Source organism: Anabrus simplex, chromosome 1 (assembly GCF_040414725.1).
Source record: "Anabrus simplex isolate iqAnaSimp1 chromosome 1, ASM4041472v1, whole genome shotgun sequence".
NCBI lineage: Eukaryota > Metazoa > Arthropoda > Insecta > Orthoptera > Tettigoniidae > Anabrus > Anabrus simplex.
The window spans coordinates 570,844,617-570,869,446 of NC_090265.1; the positions used below are offsets into that span (position 1 = coordinate 570,844,617).

Below are 24,830 nucleotides of genomic sequence, written 5' to 3' on the forward strand. Positions count from 1 at the left end.
TCTAAATGCCATGATAATAAAAACGATTACTATTATTCCTCACAATTAAGGAACGTCAGTTGGACTACTCCACCCTCCGCACTTTCATTTCACGACGTTATTTTGGCACATATCAATAAAAGTAGCCTTTAGGATTAATCATTTTAACAATATTAGTCAATGTAACATACTATATTATTCCCTAAATTAAGCTATATCGGCAATCAGAGTCAATATCAGAACGTCAGCTGGACTAAGTCATCTCCCCGCAGTTTCATTTCACGACATCATTTTGGCAAATATCAACGAAAGCAACCTTTAGGATTAATCATTTTAACAGTATTAACCTATGTAATATTCTCCATAACTCTAAATTACGATAAATCGGCAATCAAAGTCAATGTATTTTCCATAAAGAAGTATGCATTTCCACCGCAAATAGGTCGGCCGCCAGCGCCACGTGTCGAGTTGTGTAACTACTCCGATTACAGTGCGTGCACCCGATTGTCAAGGCCGGTAAGGAGCTAGCTAGAGCGACGCATCAAGTCGGCCGTGCAGGCAATCATAGACAGCCGATCGCTCCGATAGAGCGCGTTAGACTCCAGTTCCGGTTAGCAGTGTTGTCGATCTGTTGTTTACTGTAACCACGTGCTATCAGCTGTGTGTTGTATTGTGCTCAGTTTTTCGCGGTCTTTGTGTGTCTTTGTGCTAGGTTGTTGTTCGTTTATATTTCGTAGTGTAGGTAGAGTTTATAAATGTATTGTTTAGTATTTTTAATAGTATAGCGCGTTATATTGTAGTGAATAGTGTATAACAGGTGATCTATTTTATATAGTAGCTTAGTTTAATATTTCATTCGGTAGTTATATAGTAGATTAATTTTAGGCCCGTGTGTGAATTTGATTTGATATTCTGTCATGTCGACGCCTACGTCTAAGAATGAAACTCCCAAGAGAAGAAAGCCCTTCGGGCGCGGTACTCCACTAAGGAGTCAGGCCCGGGAAATTGTTTGTAATGTTAGGGAATCGTTATTGACAAAGCACCAACAATGGCGGCTAGAAAGAATGAGTTTATTAAGTGTTAGACGAAGCACAATATTTCGGTTGTCGATGACATGGGGAAGGGGGATCTTATGCATCTCTTGAAACAAAACAAGCCCCAGTGCCCAGTTTATGTGGTGGATAGCCAGAAGGAACGGGCATAAAGTAGTTCACCTTCCACTATACCATAGCCATTTTAACGCCATAGAACTGATTTGGGCCCAAGTTAAGGATTATGTAGCTGAGAATAACCGACTCTTCACAGTTTCGGAAGTTTCGAAGCCGTAGGTCGTATAAGTGCGGAGGACTGGAGCAACGTTGTGAGACACACGAAATCCGAGATGATTTAAGCTTGGGAGAAAGAAAGTCTCACAGACGATTATGTTGAAGACTTATCTCTTTAGGGTCAAACGAGAGTGAAACCTCAACAGACGATTACAATGCCGATAGTGACTCAGAAATGAGTGGTATATTCGCTTTGTAGGATTATTTTCTTCGTTACGGGAAACTGAATCTAACAGCAACGCGAGATCTACATGGTGAGTAGAAATTTAATTTAATGTTCTCACGTTTTATCTGTTCGAGCATTGACATATTTTTTCCTTGTAGCCTTATCCTAAATGTGTTGTGTATTATTGATCTTATGTGAATCATGTATGTTGCTACAAAGAATAACTGATTATGGACTTATATTCCAGTATTTACATTTCTGCTCGTGTTGTGTATCGTAAATCAGCTGTTTGTATTCATAGCCATTTGGCACCACCGGCTGACTTCCGGCTAACTGTCAAGTCGAAACTCATAAAAACGGAACTATAGTATACAGTATTTCTTTAGTCTGATATATAAGGGGCAGTCAAATGAAAACCAAACACCCGCTACAACGTGACCATGGAATGCTTTTATTTAAAAGTAATTACCAAAAGTGTTAATAAATTTATCCCACTTGGAGACGAGACAATCATATCCAGTTTTGTAGAAAGAGGTAGGTCGCTGATGGATCCACACCCGCACTTACTCTTGCACTTCCTCGTCCGAATGAAACTACGGCTACGAATGTCTTTCTTCAGATCGCCAAAAATGTGAAAATCACAAGATGAAATACCTGGACTGTTAAATTGGTGAGTTTTGTCTGTGTGCCCATGCTGACTGCGGATTGTCGCGGTAGTGCTGAGAGCTATGCTCTCGGAGACACTAAGGCATCGGACTCAAGTAGTTAGAGCAGAAACAGAAAAAAAAAATTACCAGTTGGGACGAGATTGAAACTAGTTAACTTTTACTCATGCCCAGAAGTACTACGAACCAAAGTGAGCAGGCGGATTGATTTGTCCTTAATTGGTGACTCGGACAATAGGATAGTTATTGAAAAACTACAAAGTGGCACTCTGTCAGAGGCAGCAACAAAACTAGAAGAGATCATTTAAAAGGCTGTCATCTCCAACGACATCCGTCAAAGAAAAGCGAAGCCTTGGTTCACTATGGAGTGTTTCAATACAAGGAAAATTGCTTTACAAGCCTTACACGATGCAAAAGTGCAACGGATAAAGGAACGGTTAGCAGTTTACGCTAGGTTAAGAAGAGATTATAAAGTCATGGTCGCAGAAGCAAAAAAACAGTTCAGAGAGAAGGAGGAGAGACTCCTAATTCAGGAAGCGAAACAGAATCCATGTAAAGCCCTTCGCCCAAGGCAACCATCGTTCCCAAGGAATATACCAATGAGTGTGTGGGAGACGCATCTAACTGCAATCCTACAGGAGAGAGATACGCGGCCGGTTAACCTTCGTTTAACCCACACGGAGGCCAGCGTCCATTACGAGGAATTCACACTTGATGAAATATCAGATACCATCCATAGCCTGAAAGACAAGAAAGCATGTGGCCCTGATCACTTATTCAACGAACATTTGAAAGCTACTTTCCCAGTGTTACAGAACTCTATATCACTAATGCTAAACGAATGTTTGCGTCAAGGTAGAGTACCAGAAAGTTGGAAACGATCCACAATTAAGGTTATATAAAGGGAAAGGTGATACAGCAGATCCCAATTCCTACAGAGGTATTGCACTGGAGTGTATTCTCTTAAAAACCCTGACTGCTTTAGTTCATAAACGCATTACAGAGTTCACTGCGGACAAACTTCCAGATTCCCAATTTGGTTTTAGGAGTGGTAGGTCAACACTTCAGGCAGTTCAATGCCTTCAACAGGACATAGAGGAAGCCTTGGATCAACCTAGAGGAAAACTTCATGCCTTCATTGATCATTCAAAGGCTTTTGACACGATTGGCAGAACTGTTCTTTTAGAGAAATTACATAAGATCACCGACCATAGTTTCTATCTTCTTCCACTAATCAAAGATCTGCTCACCAGCAATTGGATAGAAATCAGTGATGGCATTACCAGATCAGGTCCTATTTTACAAACTATTGGGGTACTCCAAGGTGACCCGCTGAGTCCTCAGCTCTTCATTATTGCAACGGCAGACATTACAAAATCGATAACGTCTAGTAATGTCAAATTACTCATGTATGCAGATGACATGGTCTTAACGTCCATCTCAGAGTCTGACCTACAAAATACTTTTAATACGTTTAACAAAGTGAGTAAATGGGCAGAATGACACTGAATGAGGATAAGACCGTCTCGATGACTTTTAGGAGGGGAGGCAAGAAGGGAACATTCTACTATGGGGACTGGCAGTTAAAATCAGTATCAAGTTTCCGATACTTGGGAATAACATTCCAATCAGCTGGAAAACAATTTTCCCTTCATGTCAAAGAAAGACTAAACGCGGCCATTAAAGCAATGGGTGACATCAAACTTCTCAGCAGCTTGTCGTTGACGACGGCCATAGAGTTATTTCATCTCAAAGTTAGTCCAGTTGCGTCCTACGGGATAGAAAACATATGGGTGTATCTTACCAAGGCACAATTGCAAAGTTTAGAGAATGTAAAATCAGCATTTCTTAAGAGATCACTTTGTCTATCCAAGTACACCCCTTCGCGCCTCACTTACGTGCTGACAAGAGAACTGTTCTACGTAGAAGAGCTGCGTCTGAAGTTCCTGCTCCCCACCACCACGGCGTATAAGGCACTACTGCAGGAACTTCATCAGAAGAGGAACAACATATCGGACGATTTTTACTTCAGTGACGCAATGATTAACTTAGAGTGGATGCAAGGATGTTATGAATTAAGACATATAGTAACAAGGCTCGCCGTGCATGGATTTCACCATAAACTGTGTGAATCCAAGGAATTCCATGACCCCTACCATGACTGTAAGTGCAAAAGATGTGGCGAACTCTGCGAGAGATACCATGTACTAAAGTGCAAATTGAGAACAGAATTTCTGAGAAACTTTTGTGAGTCAGTGTAATAGTATATTCATGCACATTGTGCGCAATTAAATATTTATTATTAATACCTGGACTGTACGGAAGATGTTGAAGTGTTTCCCAACCAAATCGCTGAAGCGTAGCCTACCTTTTGCCAGATTGGAAGTATGTGGGAAAGCAATGTCATGCAACAGGATGACTCCTTCTGACAGCATTCCAGGGCATTTTGAGTTTACGTTGCGTCGCAGTTTCTGCAAAATGTCTTCATAGTGCTGCACATTGATTGTGGTTCTACGCTCGAGGAAGTCGACAAGCAGAGGGCCCCTGCAGTCAAAGAAGAAGGTCATCATGAATTTACCGGAACTTGTGTGAACAGCTTTGGATTTCATTGGCAGGGGAGAATTACAATGTTTCCATTCTTGGCTTTGCCAATTGCTCTTGAGCTCGAAATGGTGGTGGCACCACGTTTCATTCCCTGCGACGATACGGGACAGAAACGCATACTCTCCCTTTGGTGCCACTGCAGATGGCTCGGACATGACGCCATTCTGTCAGTCTTTTCATACTTCCGTCAGTTGATGCAGAACCCAATGTGCACAAAATTTGCGGAAATGAAAGTGATCTTTGATAATGGGGCTAATGCTGATCTGAACATAAATTTCTTCCTCCATGATTCATCGGTTTTCCCAGATAAGGCCATCAATCCACCCCTTAACATCAGGAGTAATGGCTCGATGAGACTGACTTGGGCACACGTCGTCTTGCAGTGATTTGTGCTAAAGTATAGGTACCGTATTTCTTTACTTTTAAAGACGATTCCACATAAAAATGTTCATGTCTGTAACATCTTCAGTTTTTGAGACGTAAGTATCCTCAAAAAAAGAATTCAACTCCTTTTTCAGCCGCCCCCACCCTCGCCCGTTAATTTATATTTTGTTTTATTTATTTTTAAAGGGGATTCCAAATACCAATTTTCACGTCTGTAACATCTTTAGTTTTGGAGAGATAGGTAAGTATCCTCATAAAAAGAATACCATTCATTTTTCATCCCACCCCGCCCGTTAACTTCACCCCCCGCCCCACAAATACGCGTTTCTTTATTTTTAAAGGAGAATCAAAATACCAATTTTCACGTCTGTAACCTTCAGTTTTTGAGATATAAGTTTCTCCATAAAAAAATTCAACGTTTTTCACTTCCTTTCTCATTCCCCCTTAAGTGAATTTTCCGAAAATAATAAAAATACGTGTTTATTTATAAAGGATCTTCCAAATACCGTTTATCACGACTGTAACATCTTCAGTTTTGAGATATATTTATCCTCATAAAATGAATTCAACTCCTCCTCCCTCCCAAGTTGATTTTCCCCCCAAAATGCGTGATTCTTTATTTTTAAAAGATATTCCACTTACCTGTTTTAACGTCAGTAATATGTTAGATTTGTTTTAGATATAAGTACCCTCATACAAATAATTCAATTAATTTTTCAATTCTTTCACCCCCTTAAGTGGATTTTCCGAAAACAATAGAAACCGTGTTTCTTTTAAAGGAGGTTCCAAATACCAATTTTCACTTCTGCAACATCTTTAGTTTTTGAGAAATAAGCATCTTCATACAAAGAATTCAACTCATTTTTCAATTCCTTCGCCCCCTTTAAGTGGATTTTCCGAGAAAAAGAAATACGTATTTCTTTACTTTTAAAGAAGACTCCAAATACTTACCGATTTTCACGTCTGTAACATCTTCAGTTTTTGGGAGGGATATCACTATCCAAATAAAAAAATTCACCCCCTTTTCAGTCCTTTTTACCCCCCTCCCTCCATGTGGTTTCTTCCAAAAACAAAAAATACATGTTTATTTTGAAAAGATTAAAAATACCAGTTTTCACATGTTAAGTTTTTGAGAAGTTCTGTAGATATGCCCATTTTAAAAATTCACCCCCTTTTCAGTTTCCCTTAAGTGGATTTTCTGAAAACAAATTATCTATGTTTCTTTACTTTTACAGGAGATTCCAAGTACCAGTTTTCAATTCTGTAATATGTTAAGTGTCTGAGATATATAGTAGGACTAGATTTATTTTTTCAAATTCCACCTTCAGTTTGTTTTTGAGATATGAGTATTCAAGCAATTTTCCCCCATTTTCACCCCTTTTATGTTTTTGAGATATGGATATCCTCATTTAAAAATTTCACCCCCATTTTCACCCCCTTAGCGATGGAATACCTGAAAACCCTTCCTTAGTGAGCACCTACACCCTAATATAAATGTATCCTCAAAATTTAATTTCTTTACGTCCAGTAGTTTTGGCTGAGCGATGATGAATCAGTCAGTCAGTCAGTCGGTCAGTTACAACATGTTATTTTATATAGATATAGTAGGACCCTCTGGGACCCCCTTCTTAATCATTACAGGATCAGATAACACTTCACCTACTATAATTCTCTGAGTTTTTTCTAGATATATAGCTATCCATTCAACCACCCTTTTGTCTAGTCCAATTGCCCTCATTTTTGTCAGTAATCTCCCATGATCTACCCTATCAAAAGCCTTGGATCGGTCAATAGTGATACACTCCATTTGACCTTCTGAATCTAAAATATCTGCTATATCTTGCTGTAATCCTACAAGTTAAGTTTCAGTGGAATAATCTTTCCTAAACCTGAACTGTTGTCTATCAAACCAGTTAGTAATTTGCAAACGTGTCTAATATAATCAGAGAGAATGCTTCCCCAGAGCTTATAAACTACACATGTCAAGCTGACTGGCCTGTAATTTTCTGCTTTATGTTTATCACCCTTTCCTGTGGTACCGGTATTACTTCTTCACGCAAACAGTAATCAAATAAATATTTCAGATATGGCACTATATCCCAACTCATAGCCTTTAATATATCCCCAGAAATCTTATCAACCCCAGCTGCCTTTCTAGCTTTCAACTTTTGTATCAATTTATAAAGGTCTTTATTATCATAGATAAATTTCAGTATTTTGCCATTATTAGTCACCTCCTCTATCAGGACATTATCTTTATATCCAACTACCTTTACATATTGCTGAATTAATACCTGTACCTCCTGTAAGTCCTTGTGTATACACTCCCCTTGATCATTAATGATCCCAGGAACGTCCTTCCAGGAAACTGTTTCTGCCTTAAAGTATTTATACATGTCCTTCCATTGCTCCCTAAAATTCATGTGGCTTCCAATTATGTTTGTTATTGTGTTATCCTTAGTGAGCTCCTTCAGTCTCTCCTTACTCTTGCAACCAATCCAAACTCTTTTTCTTTCTAATCTGCACTTCGTTCTCAATCACTTTATTTCCCTGTTATAATATAATGGGTCCTTACTATTCCTTACCACTTTTAAAGTCTGGCTCCATGGCTAAATGGTTAGCTTGCTGGCCTTTGATCACAGGGTCCCGGGTTTAATTCCCAGCAGGGTAGGGAATTTTAACTATCATTGGTTAATTTCTCTGGCACGGGGACTGGGTGTATGTGTCGTCTTCATCATCATTTCATTCTCATCTTGGTGCGCAGGTCGCCTAAGGGAGACAAATCGAAAGACCTGCACCTGGCGAGCCGAACATGTCCTCGGACACTCCCGGCACTAAAAGCCATACGCCATTTAATTTAGTTACCACTTTTAAAGGTACATATCTGTTTTTACACTCATCAACAATTGCTTTAAAACCATCTCATAGACTGTTTACATTTTTATTTACCATTTTCCATTGAGCATAATTGCTTTTTACAAATTTCCGTATTCCCCTCGTATCAGCCATATGGTATTGCCTAATAGTCCTCCTTTTAAAACATTCCTCTCTAACACATTTATTTTTAAGTCTGACAAAGACAGCTTCATGATCACTTACAACATCTATCACCTCAGTTTCCCTATAGAACTCATCTGGTTTTATCAGCACTCCTCTAGTTTGTTCCATCACTTTCTGATTCAGCTGTCCTTCCCATAATAACTTATTCACCATTTGTTGGTCATGCTTTCTGTCATTCACATTCCCTTCCCAGTTAACAGTTGGCAAGTTCAGATCACCGGCTACAATAACATTCCTCTCTGTATCGTTCCCAACATAGCTGATTATCTTACCAAATAATTCTGAATCAGCATCAGTGCCAGCCTTGCCAGGTCTGTACATCCCAAAAACATCCAGTTGCCTACAGTCTTTAGAGATGAGTCTTACTCCTACAATTTCATGTTCCTCATCCTTAACCTTTTCATAGCTTCCAAATTCTTCTTTCACCCCTCCAATCATTCCTAACTTGTCTCTGCGGTAAACACTCCAGTTCCGTGAGAAAATTTTTGCATCCATAATATCACTTCTCAGCCATGATTCAATTCCTATTACAATATCTGGTAAATACCATATATAGCTATCAAATTACTTCATTCTATTCCTTTCTTTACAATATTTCTACAGTTTAACACTAACAATTTATGTTATCCTTACTCTACTTCATCCTTCCTATTCTGTCATCACCGCTCCCTGGTCCACCCCGTTTCCCTGAATGTACCTCCCTATAACTCTTCCAAACAAATCTTCTAACTTGTATGTACCATTGCAGTTCAAGTAAAGGTCATATGAGCGTAGATCCTTATCTCCTACCCACCCATTAAGATCTACAAATCTCACTCCCAATTTCCCATATACAGTACCCATTCCATAGTCCCATTCAAATCATGTGATTACAAATTTATGTCATGTCAGATAGTTGCCTGACTGGAGGGTTGGGAGAACATGCAATGTATATTCCCTTCTCTAGATAACCTTCCTGAAACAATAACAATGCATACAAATTCATAAGAACATATTGAAGAGAAATGAAAGTGTCTATCATCTACCTTGTACTGTACATTATAAGCAAAGATAACAAAGAATGATGTGTTAATTTGTGTTCAAGCCAAAATAATGCATCAGATCCAAGATACGATCAACTACGCATTAATGATTTTCTTTATTTTCAAAATAAATGTTCTAAAACATTTAATACCGGGCGAGTTGGCCGTGCGTGTTGAGGCGCGCGGCTGTGAGCTTGCATCCGGGAGATAGTAGGTTCGAATCCCACTATCGGCAGCCCTGAAGATGGTTTTCCGTGGTTTCCCATTTTCACACCAGGCAAATGCTGGGGCTGTACCTTAATTAAGGCCACGGCCGCTTCCTTCCAACTCCTAGGCCTTTCCTATCCCATCGTCGCCATAAGACCTATCTGTGTCGGAGCGACGTAAAGCCCCTAGCAAAAAAAACACATTTAATACAATGAAAACAAATAAACAGTGCTATGTCAAATCATAAAGAATGCAGCCCCAAGCAGTTTGGATGATAAATGCTGATAGTAGAGCATTGAAGAACAAAAACATCCTCCTATCATCCAGTCACATTTTCAAACCCATAATATCCACTCTTTGTTTTAGTTTATTTCTCTAGAGAAGGGATGTGCACTGATCATTGAAATTGTTTTGGAAGGGTATCAAACCCTATGTACCGTACTATATATAAGGGACATGATCTGAGTTAGTTTTCACTTTAAGTCATATATTATGTAAATAAGACAAAAAACATGCATACCAAATACAGTATGTATAAAATATCCTGTTATAGCAAAATAAATATTATACCAGGTGATTCTCTTGCTTGCTTGCTGTTTAAACGGGCCTAACATCGAGGTCATCGGCCCAGGTGATTCTCTTGCACCTACTAATTTTGTTTTATGCAGCCCAACAGACGTGTGAAAACACTGTAAGTCATAGGTTATGATTTTCATTTCCGTGTTTGCTCTAGGGTTTGAGGGATGTTCTGCCATTCAACACAAAATAATAGGGTTTGAGGGATGTTCCACGATTCAACACAATCATTTATCTATGTCAGTCTGCCATGTTTCTAAGTTTATTATGCCGTGCCTAGTGAATGGGTGTAGTAAAACACAAAATTAATGCTTAAAATGAGGTTACAGAGACATGAAGTGCATATGAAATAGTGAACTGACAAAGTAATATACTCTAATCTATTCTTAATACAAGCACATACTCACTTTTCCACCATAGCACATGTGGTTAGATGCTAGCCTAGCAATTAACGGACCATGTAGCCAACCTTCAGTAATGGAAAAGGTACTACAAGAAGAAGAAGAAGTAATAGTTTTAATGTGGTCACAATGCCCACTTCGTGTTTCGCAGACGTTTCGTTTTCATATAATTTAGAGAGCGCACACAACATTGCCATTGTTTAGTAATGTTACAGCATAACGTCTTCCTATCATGGTTAGGTGTTAAATACAAAGATATATACAGTATTTGTCTTTGCTGTGCATATCAGAAAGGCCAATGTTTTCATGACTTGTATAAAACTGCTGGTTAGTTGGGCTGCATAAAACAAAATTAGTAGGCACAAGAGAATCATCTGGTATATTTATAACTTCCTTATCTTTGGCCATTCCCTTGTCCATCTCTTACCTGTCTTGCTCTGTCCTTTCTGGCAATACGTCCTTTCTAATCATTTTTACTCAAATTCTTGGCTCAATATTGTGGATATTCATTACAAATGTATTTTTTTTGGTCATCTTGTGAAGAGAGAGGTTCTTTTGATTAAATACTATCACAAATATATTCTGTTGATGGTAATCCTCCTTGAAATTCACATTTTTAGCAATATATCCAAATAGTGAGAGGGTTACTGGGAGTTAGAAACCCCCCAATGGAATTTTTACAAAAAGAAAATATACAGAAACTGACAATAAATCTTCTTCTTCCTGATACGTTTCTGTTTATGCAGGTCGTTCTGACAAAAAATAATGAGATAAATAAACATTCAGAGACATAACTGTAGAATCAACAGATCTGTAATTTACTTGTATCAATGTCCTTATAATGACAAGTCATTCATGCACCTTCATTGTATTCTACTAACACTTTGTAACTAGACCGCCCCTCCCCCCATCGGCCGATCCTGGCTATGCTACTGTTTTAAATACAACTTGGAGAAGTCTATACTGACATAATGTGATGGTAATTTTGTAAAACGTCAACAAAACGACTCAATACCTGACCTTTTGTTTCTACTTTGGACAAGGCACTGTTCCTGAGTTTCCACAAAGTCATTGCAGTCCATGCTAACCCTTGCTCACTCAAGCAAGGACAGAAAATTTACGATAATGTACAGGAACATCATTTTGCAGACTGGATAATATCCATTATCAAGAGTTAAGTGATGTAAAAGGATTTTGTCTTGATTTACTCTCCATGCGGTTTCTCTTGGATGTGATACATCTTATATTCATAATGCAAACCTTCCTTTTTTTCATGTCATATCAGATCATAATTTATGGAATATAATTGTCTTGTTTTCTTGAGAAACCTTATTACATTTTCTACCTACTAGTTTCTTACAGTTCTTTGACTAGTATTGTCCATTCTTTGCATTCTTAGGTCTGTTTACTTCTTCCAAACTACAACTGCGTGGAGCAGGAAACCCAACATAAGGTCACCCTTGCTTCCTTAGAACCTTCTTTTGTAATACATTACTCAAAACATTTGAGCTAAACCTTCTACTCCTTTGTTGGTTTTGCTTTTTCAATGTTACAGATGTTATTTTCCATGACACAGTACCTCATAGTCATGCACCCACGTGTGGCATGCTTTAAGCCCCGCACATTGTTCTTCATGAATAACTTGCATAGCCCACTGCTGGATGGTCACATTGTGAATTATTTCATTATTTTGATGGGCAAAATCGATTTCGATTTTTTTTTTTTTTTTTTTTTTTTTTTTTTTTCTGATAGTACGTGCTGTTGCCCTCAATTTTGTCATGGCGCATCCCACTGCTCTTTATATGCTTTGCCCACAAATATAAATCTTTGTTTGCTTTTGACACAATAGAACTTTTGTTTCACTGACAAAAAGGAAAGCGGGCCTCGCTTACCACTTCTCTAATATTGAGCAGTCTTCCTTTTAAAGCGTATGTCAACTAGAGATTAGCAGTAAGCGGTCTCAGGTTCAGCTGGGCTCATATGTGTGTCTGCCAGCTAAGCTAGGCTTGCATCATGCAACAGCACTACAGAACGAGGCTGGGCTTGTTACGTCACGATGGCCACGTCAAGGCAGCTTGGCTAGCAGAGGTTGGTTTCCTCTGCAGGCTGGGCTTGCTAGGGCTGGTGTACCAGACAGGCTAACTGAGCAGCCAATTACTGGCATGCTGTGTTCACTGACAGTTTGCACCTTTCCCTTCTGAGTTAAACAAAAGAGATATTTGGTATTGTTTTGTAAATAATGTAGTTGTAATAATTAAGATTGACCAAATTCAATATGTTCAAAAGTTCAATTACATCTGAATATTGTTGTGACATATTTCCTACATTACCATCACAGAGAGGCATGCATTGTTACTGATCATCTTCATCAGTGGAAGACAATGGTTTAGATGATCCGCAGATTCAGTAAAATCCACTTCTCCCTCACCAGCAATTACATGATCACATGGATGATATTCTTTCTCATCTTTTAGCTGCTCATTTATAGTTAAGAGTTTGAGCTTTGTTTGTTATCTTGTCTTTATATCATAATGGGTGATTATGCTTACAAACTGTACAATGTAGTTGTTCAATTTCTGCATCACCAAACTGAAGCGTATGTATGCTGTTTATCTGAAACCATTTTTGACACTTCAAGATTGAAATGAGAAATATCGATAATAATGAGAGATTCTGTCCAATGTTAATAATCAGGTCTAAGGAAACACGATGATGATATTGCAGTTTTATGGCTATAAAACTAATCATAATAAATTAGACCATGAGGAATTTTCTGATATTTAAAATACATGTCATCTATAGACAGATAACTGCAGAATTTACTCCGTAAGAGTAGCAGAAATAATCTCATCATTCATGTACATAAATTCTTAGTATCGAAAGAGCTCACTCATAAAAGAAGTGAGGTAAAATAATGAACACAATATTCCTTACACAATATGTTGGAAGGGCTCTAACTTAAAAATAATTTTCTTACACAACTACACACTCTATGAGCAAACCCATACTGTCAGCAGCAATGTGCTACGAGTTTTTGTTGTCAAACTTAACAACTTTTAAATGGGAATATCTCACAACCCACTATCAATGGAATTCAAGGCAGTGTATTTGTACATTCACATCTGAGTTTGCTATGGTATACATTGTACAGGAAAATCAATGTATTGTGATTTTTTGTGGTCTATGAGGTGTTGTAAGAATGTGGGTCTTTGCCTTCTTAAACTGTTCTCATTAAAATCACAATTTTGCATTTTTACGTGCTATGAACTGTTCCATGCACAATGTTGATATGTCATCAGAGATTTTTATATGACGATATTGAAAAACATGAGTGCCAAACAAACTTATTTATGCCCTTCAAACATCTATCTCTACTAGGTCTGAAACCACGATCTTGCGAACTGGAGGCCGACACCACCACTAGTCCATGGACATGGATTATGACTATAGAAATCCCCACAACCCAATTCCCCTGCAGTTGGGGGCAGTAGAATAACACCCATGGTATCGCCTGCCTGTCATAAGAGGCAACTAAAAGGGGCCCAGGGGCTCACCTTGGGAGCATGGGTTGGCAACCATGGGGCTCTTAACTGAGTCCTGGCATTGCTTCCACTTACTTGTGCCAGGCTCCTTACTTTCATCTATCCTATCTGACCTCCTTTGGTCAACTCTTGTTCTTTTCTGATCCTAATGGTATTAGGTTACGAGGCCTAGGGAGTCTTTCATTTTCACGCCCTTTGTGGCTCTTGTGTTTCTTTGGCTGATAACTTCATTTTTCAGTGTCGGACCCCTTCACTTTTTTCTCTCAGATTATTCTTAACAGGGGATGGTTACCCAGTTGTACTGCCTCTTAAAACAATATTCACCACCACCCACAGCCCAACATATTCAATAGAATCCTATAACAATGAATTAACTCATAAGAAAAAATCAGATGAGAGTTCCTCTCTCAGCCACTAGTTACAGTATCGGTTAACGAAGGCAGAGACTATTCGGTATAAGGAAGATACAACACACAGTATCATGTTGATACTGTTGATAATAGAAGAAATAACCAGGGCCTGAATAAAAGGAACAAAAATATATCATTTTTATCACTCTCTTGCAACCACATACAGGATTTCAAATATTGTACCATTTTTTTATATTAATATTCACTGAGCTTTTCTAATGTAGTAGAAACAGTAGAAGTCAACAAAGAGAAAAAATAGATACAAACCATGTATCCCCTATTATCTTAATATAATTTCAAAATCCTTGCAGACTCAAAATCAGCTAAGATGTCACCCATATTGTTGTCTTCACTCTACTGAAGGGATCCATCAGGATACCAGAACCCTTTATACAGTTTCTCTTTTTGTTATTTGAATTTCAGTTCTTTTGCTCTTAACTACTATAGGGTATTTATACATTTGTTGTAGTATTCAGGATCATCTGGCCCCTTGGCTGGTCAGTGTAGTGGTCTTTGGTTCATGGGACCAGGCAAGGGATTTCAGCCATGTTTGTATAACTCCTCTAGCTCAGGGGCTGGGTGTTTGTGATCTTTTTAATACACATGTTCACTTAAACACAATAAATCACTCTACTAAACCCCACATAAACAAGCAATAGTGAATACATTCTTCCTCTTAGGACTAGTGTCAGGAAGGGCATAACGGCCGTAACACTAGGCTTATTGCACATTAGTGCTAACACCTGATAACTGTGATAAAGGCTGAGAAAGAGGAAGAAGAAGAAGAAGAAGTTATTGTAGAACTGTGGATCCATTGATCACCTGTAATTTTAGGCAGATTAATAAATAAACAGATAAAACTTAAGGATACCATATATTAAAATAGTAAAATATGTAGCAATCGGCTTGTTACAGACGAGGTGCGGTCTGGAACTTTCAAGCGCTTGTTCCATCCCGAGATGCTTATCTCCGGCAAGGAGGATGCTGCAAACAACTACGCTCGAGGGCACTACACGGTGGGGCGAGACATATTGGACGAAGTGGTAGACAAGATGAGACAGATGGCACAGAGCTGTTCTTGTCTCCAGGGTTTCATCGTGTTCCACTCTCTGGGTGGTGGGACTGGTTCAGGTTTTACTTCTCTACTCTTGGAGCACATCACTGTTGAGTACCCAAAGAAGAGCCGCCTGCAATTCCTCGTTTACCCAGCACCACAGGTGAGAATTACAGCAAGTTGTTCACAAAAAAGTGGAAGTTTTGAGTATTAAATCAGAGAATTAGCTTTCTCTACCGAAAAGAAAGTGGGAGGAATGATCATTCTTAAGTCAGTAGTTTGAGAAATACAAATAATAAACACTCCGTAGTTGTGAGCTTCAATTCAGGAGATAGTGGGTTCAAACCCTACTGTTGGCAGCTCTGAAGATGGTTTTCTGTGGTTTCTCATTCTCAAACCAGCCTGCAACTTAATTAAGGCCATGGCTGCTTCCTTTCAGTCCTGGCCCTTTCCCATCTTTGTGCCACTAGAAACCTTCCACGTGACAATGTGATGATAAACCACCGCTAACTTAGTACTGGTAAGAAAAGAAAAATGGAATTCAGACAACTCTAGGATTCAGATTTGAATCCCAATGATGACTAAATATTTAACTCTCATGTCCTAAGCAGTGATGGCTTTGAAAGGAGCTGTTCTCTAAAGCCACATCTAAAAACTTTTAACTATCCAATTCATGATTACATCAGCTACATACCAGTTTTTCTGGCAAAATTAGATAGTTTCCCACAAAGAAAACATGTTTTGTAAAGAAAAATGTCAGTATGGCTTTTTTACTTTCTATCTTAACTTTTCTTTTATACGATATGTGCCAAAATATACAGTATTGGATTTCATGCAGCTCTCATATGTATGTCCATTCATCTGTGTATCATTGCATCAGCATTATGGGTTCCTAGTAGTGCAAAGAACATTGTGCTGTGAGGTTGGAGTTGAAAATGGGTCTCATGATAGTTTTCATAGTGGAGTATTACAGTATTTTTGCTCATATCAAAATGGCTATCAAGGCAGGCTTAGTCTGAAATTAGTGGTGGAACAACATCACAAACAATTTAATAAGATGACATGAAGCATCACAGTTATGCTGTCTATCGTTTCGAAATTTTGTCGTACTGGTAGTGCATGGTGTCAAAAGAAGGGAAGGTCTAGTAAGCCAGTAACTGTGGTCCACAAATGAGAATCACGGATATGTCCTTGATCAGGTGTTAGTGTTATTACCAAAATTAAGTCTTCAACAAATATCTTTGAAATTGAACATCAACAATATGTCACTTTGGTGATTGTTTTAAGACATAGGTGGATTTTCATACCATATACAGGTTGGACAATGATTGCTGGAGCAAGATATGCCTGCCAGGATTGTGTATTGTGCAAGATTTTTGGCCATGGTGTTCAAGGATCCAGATTTCTTGCTCAATGTATGGTTCTTAAACAAAAGTTACATTCACTCGGATGGTTCATCAGTCACCAAACAAATCGCTTTCTTGGTTTCAAGAGGCCAGATGTTAAAGGAGAAAGTGTTCAGTTGTACAGATCCACCCAAAATTGTGCCTTCATTACATGAGAAGACTGTCCCACTCTTCCTCTGAGCTAGCTAAAACATTCCCCTTGACCATGTGTCCACTACGCAATGTCATCTCCTTTTCCTTTTGGTCGGCCATAATTCCCCCAAACTCCGACATACAAACATATTATGGATATATATATAATAGCCCCCTCCCTCCCAAAGTCACTGATTCTACTCTCTTTACTACCATTCCCTTCAAGTACTTAATGATTTTCATGCTCCATGATTACAATTTACGAACTTCATCATATAGAACTGTATTGATACAGTTTAAAATAAGAAACAATGTTAGATTCAATGGTGCACCCAATCAATACACCTCACTTTACAAGTGAAAACTATTTAATATTAAAACATATTAAACATACCCTGACCAAACTTGATAGTTGCAGTCGCAGTTGCTTAAGTGCAGGCAGTATCCGGTATTCGGGAGATAGTGGGTTCGAACTCCACTGTCGGCAGCCATGAAGATGGTTTTCCATGGTTTCTCATTTTCACACCAGGCAAATGCTGGGGCTGTACCTTAATTAAGGCCACGGATGCTTCCTTCCCATTCCTAGGCTTTTCCTGTCCCATCGTCGCCATAAGACCTATATGTGTCAGTGCTATGTAAAGCAAATAGCAAAAAAAAAAAAAAAAACCTACCCTGGAACATGTTTTGTCTCAATTGAGCCATCAGCCATAACGTCTTGTAGTAGATTACAAAGCTCATTTTTGCTGTCTAGTAATTTTAAAAAATGGAGGAACCCATGTCTTTTAAGAACTATTTGAGAATACATTAAAGATGAAATATACACATTATTTACACAAGATTGTCCTCACTTCTTGCAAAAAAAATTTACCTTCAATGTTAAAATTTGAAATATTTCTTGAAACATGACATGTTAGCCATAACATCTCGTAACAGAATACAAAGCTCATTGTTGCTGTCTAGTAATTTAAAAACGGATGAACCCATGTCCTTTACGAACTGTTGAGAATAACTAAAGGCAAAATAAGTACACACTATTTACAACAAAATAGTTCAACACTTCTTGCAAAAAATCTTTCTTCAATGTAAAATTTTGAATGACCTTTCTTGATAATATTACATGCATTGTTGGTAGCTGGTAGTTTCAGTGTGCTGACTGAGGGAGATTGAAATTCTGGCCTCAGAATAGGAATGGGATCAATCCATATCAGAATATTTGAAAGCTTTGACTCCTATGGAAATTTCTTTCAAAAAATAAGCTGTATCGGGTAGAAGGAATCTGAAGCTTCTGAGATAGCCAGTCATTTGGCAAAGATCAAGCTGCATGACCACCATGTTGATAGCTTAATTCTTATGAATATTCCTTTAAAAAAAAAAAAAAAAAGACAATGTCTGGAAACAAGAGATATAAAAATTAATGGGTAAAAAACCTTAGGAAATTTAATAAATGAGTTTTGTCACGAAAGCGTGATGTAAAAGCTTACCATCAAAGTTGGTGAAACTCCCTATAGCTGGTTCACAACTGAGCCTCACTCTGACTAGCTTCTCGCCACGCTACTGTGCGTGTTATTAATTACGTTTCCTCTCGCCTGGCAGAACTTGGCTGGGGGCAGTAGAGGAGGAAGCAGTGCTATTAGTAGGGGAAGGGGAAATTGCTTGGCCTACAGGTGGAGCGGGAGGGTTGGATGTTTGTTTTAGAGGAGGTAACTTCCAACTATTAATTTTTCGTAATGATAAGAGTGACGGTATCTGTTCATATAATGGATATTTGTTCTCTTGTACATCGTTCAAATTTTTGTTTGCGTTAATACTCTGGTACAAACCTATGTAAATATTTTCGTAATTGCTCATCAGGTTCCCTTTACTCACTTTTTTAAAATGGTCAAGTCTCTATTTATGTCAGTATATTGGTGACCAGTATCTCCCATATGGACACTCATAGCAGAATACTTTGTGTGTCTGTTGGCATTGACGTGTTCGAGATATCTAGTTTGAAAACTCCTACCTCTTTGCCCCACGTACGTGACAAAACATTATCGCACATAAGTTTATAGATTCCTGAATCTAAGAAATTCTCTTTATTGTAATTTATACTATTATGGTTATAAAATATATGACCATTATTGTTCTTTGTTAAAAATGAGACTTGACAGTTGTGTTTCTTAAATAATTTTGTGATTTGAAAAATCCCTGGGTTTGTAAATGTAAAAGTCACGTACTTTGAACTCTTTTAATTCTCTGGTGTTAGTCTTATGTTGTTCTTTCTTTTTGCTTTACTTATGCCCGCCTCCGTAGCGTAACAGTTAGTGTTATTAGCTGCCGTTCGGGGGCTCGTGTTTGATTCCCGGCACTGCCAGAAATTTAAGAATGACAGGAGGGCAGGTATGTGGTTGAAATGGTACATGCAGCTCACCTCCAATGGGGATGTGCATGAAAAAAGCTGCACCACCTCGGGTTGAGGACACGAGTTTACTTACTTACTTACTTATAATTTTATTAATGGTATTTCCACTGAACCCATTCATAATGGTATCTTCTGTATGTACCGTAATTCTCTTTCTCTTTCCATGTGAGATAAAGGTAAATTGAAGGCTCAATAAACCATACTAAAATAAGCAGCCCTCTTATGACTCCCAGGATGTAAAGAATCATTTTTAATGGTCACCGGAGTAAATGTATCCTTTCTATATACCGTGCCAGTTCACTGTCATAAATTGACACTTTGTAACTAAAATGGATGCAGTTGCCACGAGACGATTGGATATGGCACATAAATTCAATCATCGATTTATTTATTTATTTATTTATTTATTTATTTATTTATTTATTTATTTATTTATTCATTTATTTAATTTATTTATTTATCGATATCAAGAAAGTTATATATATAGCGTAACCAAAACAAGAAATATCTCGGCGGCGGTGAGAAAAAATAAAGTAAAGCCTAGGATTGTTATATCATTATTACTACTACTTCTCGTAAAAAGACTGCAAACTGAAAGAAGCAAGGTTCCGATCGTGGTAAAATAATCGTATAATACGAACAGCATATTGAAATTTGAAGAAAATCAATACAATATTTGGGGAAAGAAGACATAAGATACAGAATACTGCACTGAAACACGCAAAGTAAAGGCAAATAAATTAAAATGGCATATTGATAAGGAGATTGCAGGAAGGATTACGTTACGAATGCTGAACAGCAGCAGATAACATTCATAGCTGACCAGAAAGAACTATTTAAGTCACAGGAATTAGTATTATCAACGTATTGAATAGAAATCATAACAGATAATTGAATTTTAGGCAGACATATTGGTAATCTACAAGAAAAATCAGAGTTGAAACTTAAAGAAATGTCACATTTGTCACAAATAAATGTTAGACGGCAGTGAAGTTCCTAAGATGACGAAACTGACTCTGTCTGTATGTATTTTTGATACATTTCCACAAGAAATGCCTGTCAACATGAGCTAAGAAGACCATGACCCAATGTCAGGAGAAGACTTGTCTGAGATGACGTAGAGGGAAGCGTGACCTGTCCCACATCATCCCAGAGACCAGGGGATGTAGCAGCCGAATCTAAATCATAGATGTACCAATACATCTAATTCCAACGTCAATGGAGCAGAGGGAAAAAAATAAGTCATATACGTCAATGCAGTAAGTAGATTAAATTATTTCGAATAAAATGTTGTTTGTCTTATGTGGTGAATAAATAGTGAGGCAGTGAAATCTTCAAATTAGCTCATAAAAAGTGGATTTTCGTGAGATAACATATACATGTGACAATGTAAAGGAATGATAGGTAGTCATCTAAACGATATAACAAATCCTTGGCTAGGATGTGAATGAAATCCTGTAAATGCGTTCGTAATGTTTTCTAACACAGAGAAGAGGTTAGCATATGTGAATTATAAGAGTTATGTCGACGTAATGGTTAATGTTATGAGTAAGTCAGGGTTGGTATTTTATAAAATGGAGGTAGTACAGTGCCATATATAGGTTATAGTTGGATTATGAGAAGATATATGAATGATATGAAATGAAACAGAAGTGAATTAAGAAGAAATGGAATATTCAAGCAAATAGATTATGGTTATAGAATTGTGTGTGTCAAGGCAACGTGTACCTGAAGGTAGTTGATGTGAAAGAAGAAATATGATAATGAGATATGAAGGAAATGATATATATATATATATATATATATATATATATATATATATATATATATATATGAAGAATGAGTGAATATGAAGAAGAATAATAATGATGATAGTTATTATTTTGTCAATAAAGAAGAGAATGATTTATTGCAGTGGTTATAATAAGAGTGTTGATGCAATTTAAGGTTAATAATATATTTAATTCCATGATGAGTGATAATTCTTAGATATTCCATATCCAAGATTGAATATGATTTGTATAGCTCACATATAGAATGTAGGCACGTATAAGTCATCGAGATAAATCCATGTAAGGAAAGTTAAGTAGAATATTAACCAACATTAATGCAGATTTCAACCATAGTCATGATTACTTGATAAACAGAAATACATGATACTTATTTTATCACATTTATGCTCTTGTCAAGGTTACTCACATGTAATTGCTAAAGGTAATGGTTGTTAGAGTATTCATAAATGATATAGGCCTACAATACCTATTGTCATCAATAGTGATAAGTGAGGTGTTGTAATTTATTAATGACCTGTTGAAATGTTGCATGTGACACATTTATACAGTTGACCTAACTTATAGAATTTATGAACGGGATGATATCCACATGAGCTATTGGTAATGACGATAGATGATAATTTTGAAGAGTTCACATGTAGTAAATGACTTATCGCTTATCTTTTTCCTGACGTATCCATAAAAAGCAGTTCCAGAATGATAAATGATCCTTATCCTTGATATACTTGAGATTCGAAATGCTCGATGTTACTTGGTATTACTTGATATCACCGATATTACTGATATTACTGATGTGATTGATATCCTCGATATTATGGAAATGTGAGGACATAAGTATTTAAGATTAGGATATTTAATTCAAGGCAATGGATTGATGCTTAGTCATTTTTCCAGATAGAGTTGTAAATTTTACAACAAGAATTAATGTAGGAATAGTATCTCATTCATTCATTAAAAAAAATGAATCGGAGTTGAGATTTTAATTTATAGGAACAGAATTCAGAGAATGATTTCAGACTTATCTTCTACTTTTCAATGTACATAATTGTAAATATATATATATTTTTTTGACAATCAAAGATCTTTGATGAATCGATTTAACATAATAAACTAATTTTAACTGAAGATAGGCATTTTCTTTCCAAAGATACTTCATTTTATTTTCTTTACTAGATTTTCTATTATAATAAATGAGAATAATCAAAAGTTACTGGCATTTTATATTACACTAGCATAAGCAGATATTAATATAGTCTACCTTAGGTTAAGTATTGCGAGTGAGAATGATTGATCGGCGCGGTGGAGACGACTTTATTGAAAGGAAATCAGCCGTCAAATACAACTGTCTAATAATCTCTGCGAATCCACAACTTCAGAATGAAATGGAAATTGGAAATTAATCGGAAATAAGCTAGTCTGGATTTCTTCACGACCTGCCCTGGACACAGGAACGCCGCAAAAGAGAACTTACCGGGTTCCCTCTTAATGGTCACATCCAATAAATTTAAAGCATTGTCCTTCTCATTTTCAAGTGTAAATTTTATTCTTTCATCTAATGAATTTAAAATTTGTAAGATATTGTTACTATTGTTATAACGCTTATCTATTATTACAAAAGTATCGTCCACGAATCATGTCCAAAAATCCAAACCTTGAATATGTCAAATTATTTCGCAGTGTTCAAGATGGTCTAAATAAATATTGGCTAGGATATCTGAGGCTGGAGAGCTGTTATTATGAGGAATGATCTTCATTGGGGTAATCATATCGACAAGGTTCACGTTGTTATGAGGGTATTTAAAGGTTGTAGTAAGGACATAAAGGAAAGAACAAGCTTCTACATTTCATAATGTTGTATGGAAGATGGTGGGTGACAGGACATCAGCAATTAGAGTATGGTTCCAGTGTATGGTACCCTCACCAGGATTACTTGATATGAGGAGTGGAAGAGATCCATAGGAAAGTAGCACAATTTGTTCTTGTATTACAAAATTTTTAACTTTGGACTAGAAAGACTTGGGAGTAAAGAGACAAGCAGCTCGACTAAGCAGTATGTTCCAAGAAGTCGGCGGAGAGATGGCATGGAATGACATTAGTAGATGAATAAACTTTTAAAAGTAGAAAAGGTGAAGATAAAGTTGGAATTCAAGAGGACAAACTGGGGCAAATATTAATTTATGGGAAGAGAAATAAGGGATTGGAATAATTTATCAAGGGAGATGTTCAATAAATTTCCAAATTCTTTGAAAACATTTAAGAAAAGGCTAGGTAAACAACTTATAGGGAATTTATCACTTGGGTGACAGCCCTAAATGCAGATTGATTGATTGATTGATTGATTGATTGATTGATTGATTGATTGATTGATTGATTGATTGATTGATTGATTGATTGATTGATTGATTGATTGAAAAAAATACTCTTCATTACTGAAAACTTTCTTTTGAAGATCCTGGCTCTGAACTGCACCTGCACTTCATTTATATGCAAGCTTCTACATTTCATAATGTTGTATGGAAGATGGTGGGTGACAGGACATCAGCAATTGAACCGATGGATGCAATGAGTGACTTGAGAAAAAATCTTCTTGGTAGAATATTACACTTCACTGGAAGAAGAAGGCCTGGTTAGAAAACAAAATGTAGGATTTATTCTACAATATTGTATGAAAACTGTGTTTATTTATTTATTCGTATCAGAAGCGTACATTTTGCATAGCATAATGGTACTTAATGACATACATATCAAATAGTGTCTGCCCAGAATTTTGCCAAATCACGGGCATTAGGTGTTGCAGCCATCAAGTCCTCTATTGTGCAACTTAAAGGACACTTACTACAGTTCATGAAATGGGCTGTGGTTTGGTCTTCACCACATTCGCATTGCCTGGATGTGCCAGGAAAGCCCCACTTTACCATATTGGTTCTTGATCTACCAACCCCAGTGCGAAGCCTGTTCAACGATTTCCACGTAGACCAATGTTCCTCGTGTCCTGGGGGGAGATGTTCAATTGGTAGCATCCAATCAGCAAGTTGAGGATTTCTAGTTCTCCATAATCTCAACCTTGTGGATTGAGCAGATTCGTTTAAATCTTCGGTTGTATTCAGGAAACTCCTCCTAGACCTCAATCTTCGGTGGGCAGGTTCATATCCATTCAATGGGTGTGCACATGAGGTAAGTGCTTTAGTTCTCTCATTCATGGATGCAACTTCTCTTCTTATATCTGGTGGGGCGATTCCAGCCAAACAGTAGATTCTATCTCGTGGAGTTGGTCTTAAGCAGCCAGTAATGAGTCGACATGTTTCATTTAGAGAAATGTCAACTTGTTTAGCATGACTAGATCTGTACCAAACAGGGCAAGCGTACTCTGCAGCGGAGTAACACAGAGCCAGGGCTGTAGTTCTCAACGTCTTTGGATGTGTACCCCAATTGGTTCCAGACAACTTGCGAAGGATGTTGTTTCTAGCCGACACTTTCTGCTTGATGTTCATGCAGTGTTGTTTGTAGGTGAGAGCACGATCCAGTGTTACACCTAGATATTTAGGTGTTGGGCAGTGATCTAGTTGAGTATCTTCCCATACTACCTGTAATTTCCTTGACGCCTGTCTGTTCTTTAAATGGAAGGCACATACCTCAGTTTTAGATGGGTTAGGCTTCAATTGATTTCCTCTGTAGTAGTAGGATAGTTCAGAAAGAGCCTCTG

The 24,830-nt window shown here is 37.5% G+C and overlaps 1 protein-coding gene across 1 annotated transcript in view; it reads left to right on the top strand.

The window, feature by feature from the left end:
• Window positions 1-24,830, top strand: part of LOC136879744 (tubulin alpha chain-like) — a 56,210-nt gene that overhangs the window by 14,476 nt on the left and 16,904 nt on the right. The window contains exon 3 of the mRNA XM_068228769.1: window positions 15,257-15,558. Within this exon, the coding sequence (XP_068084870.1) occupies window positions 15,257-15,558 (302 nt within the window). The remainder of the gene's footprint in view (window positions 1-15,256; window positions 15,559-24,830) is intronic.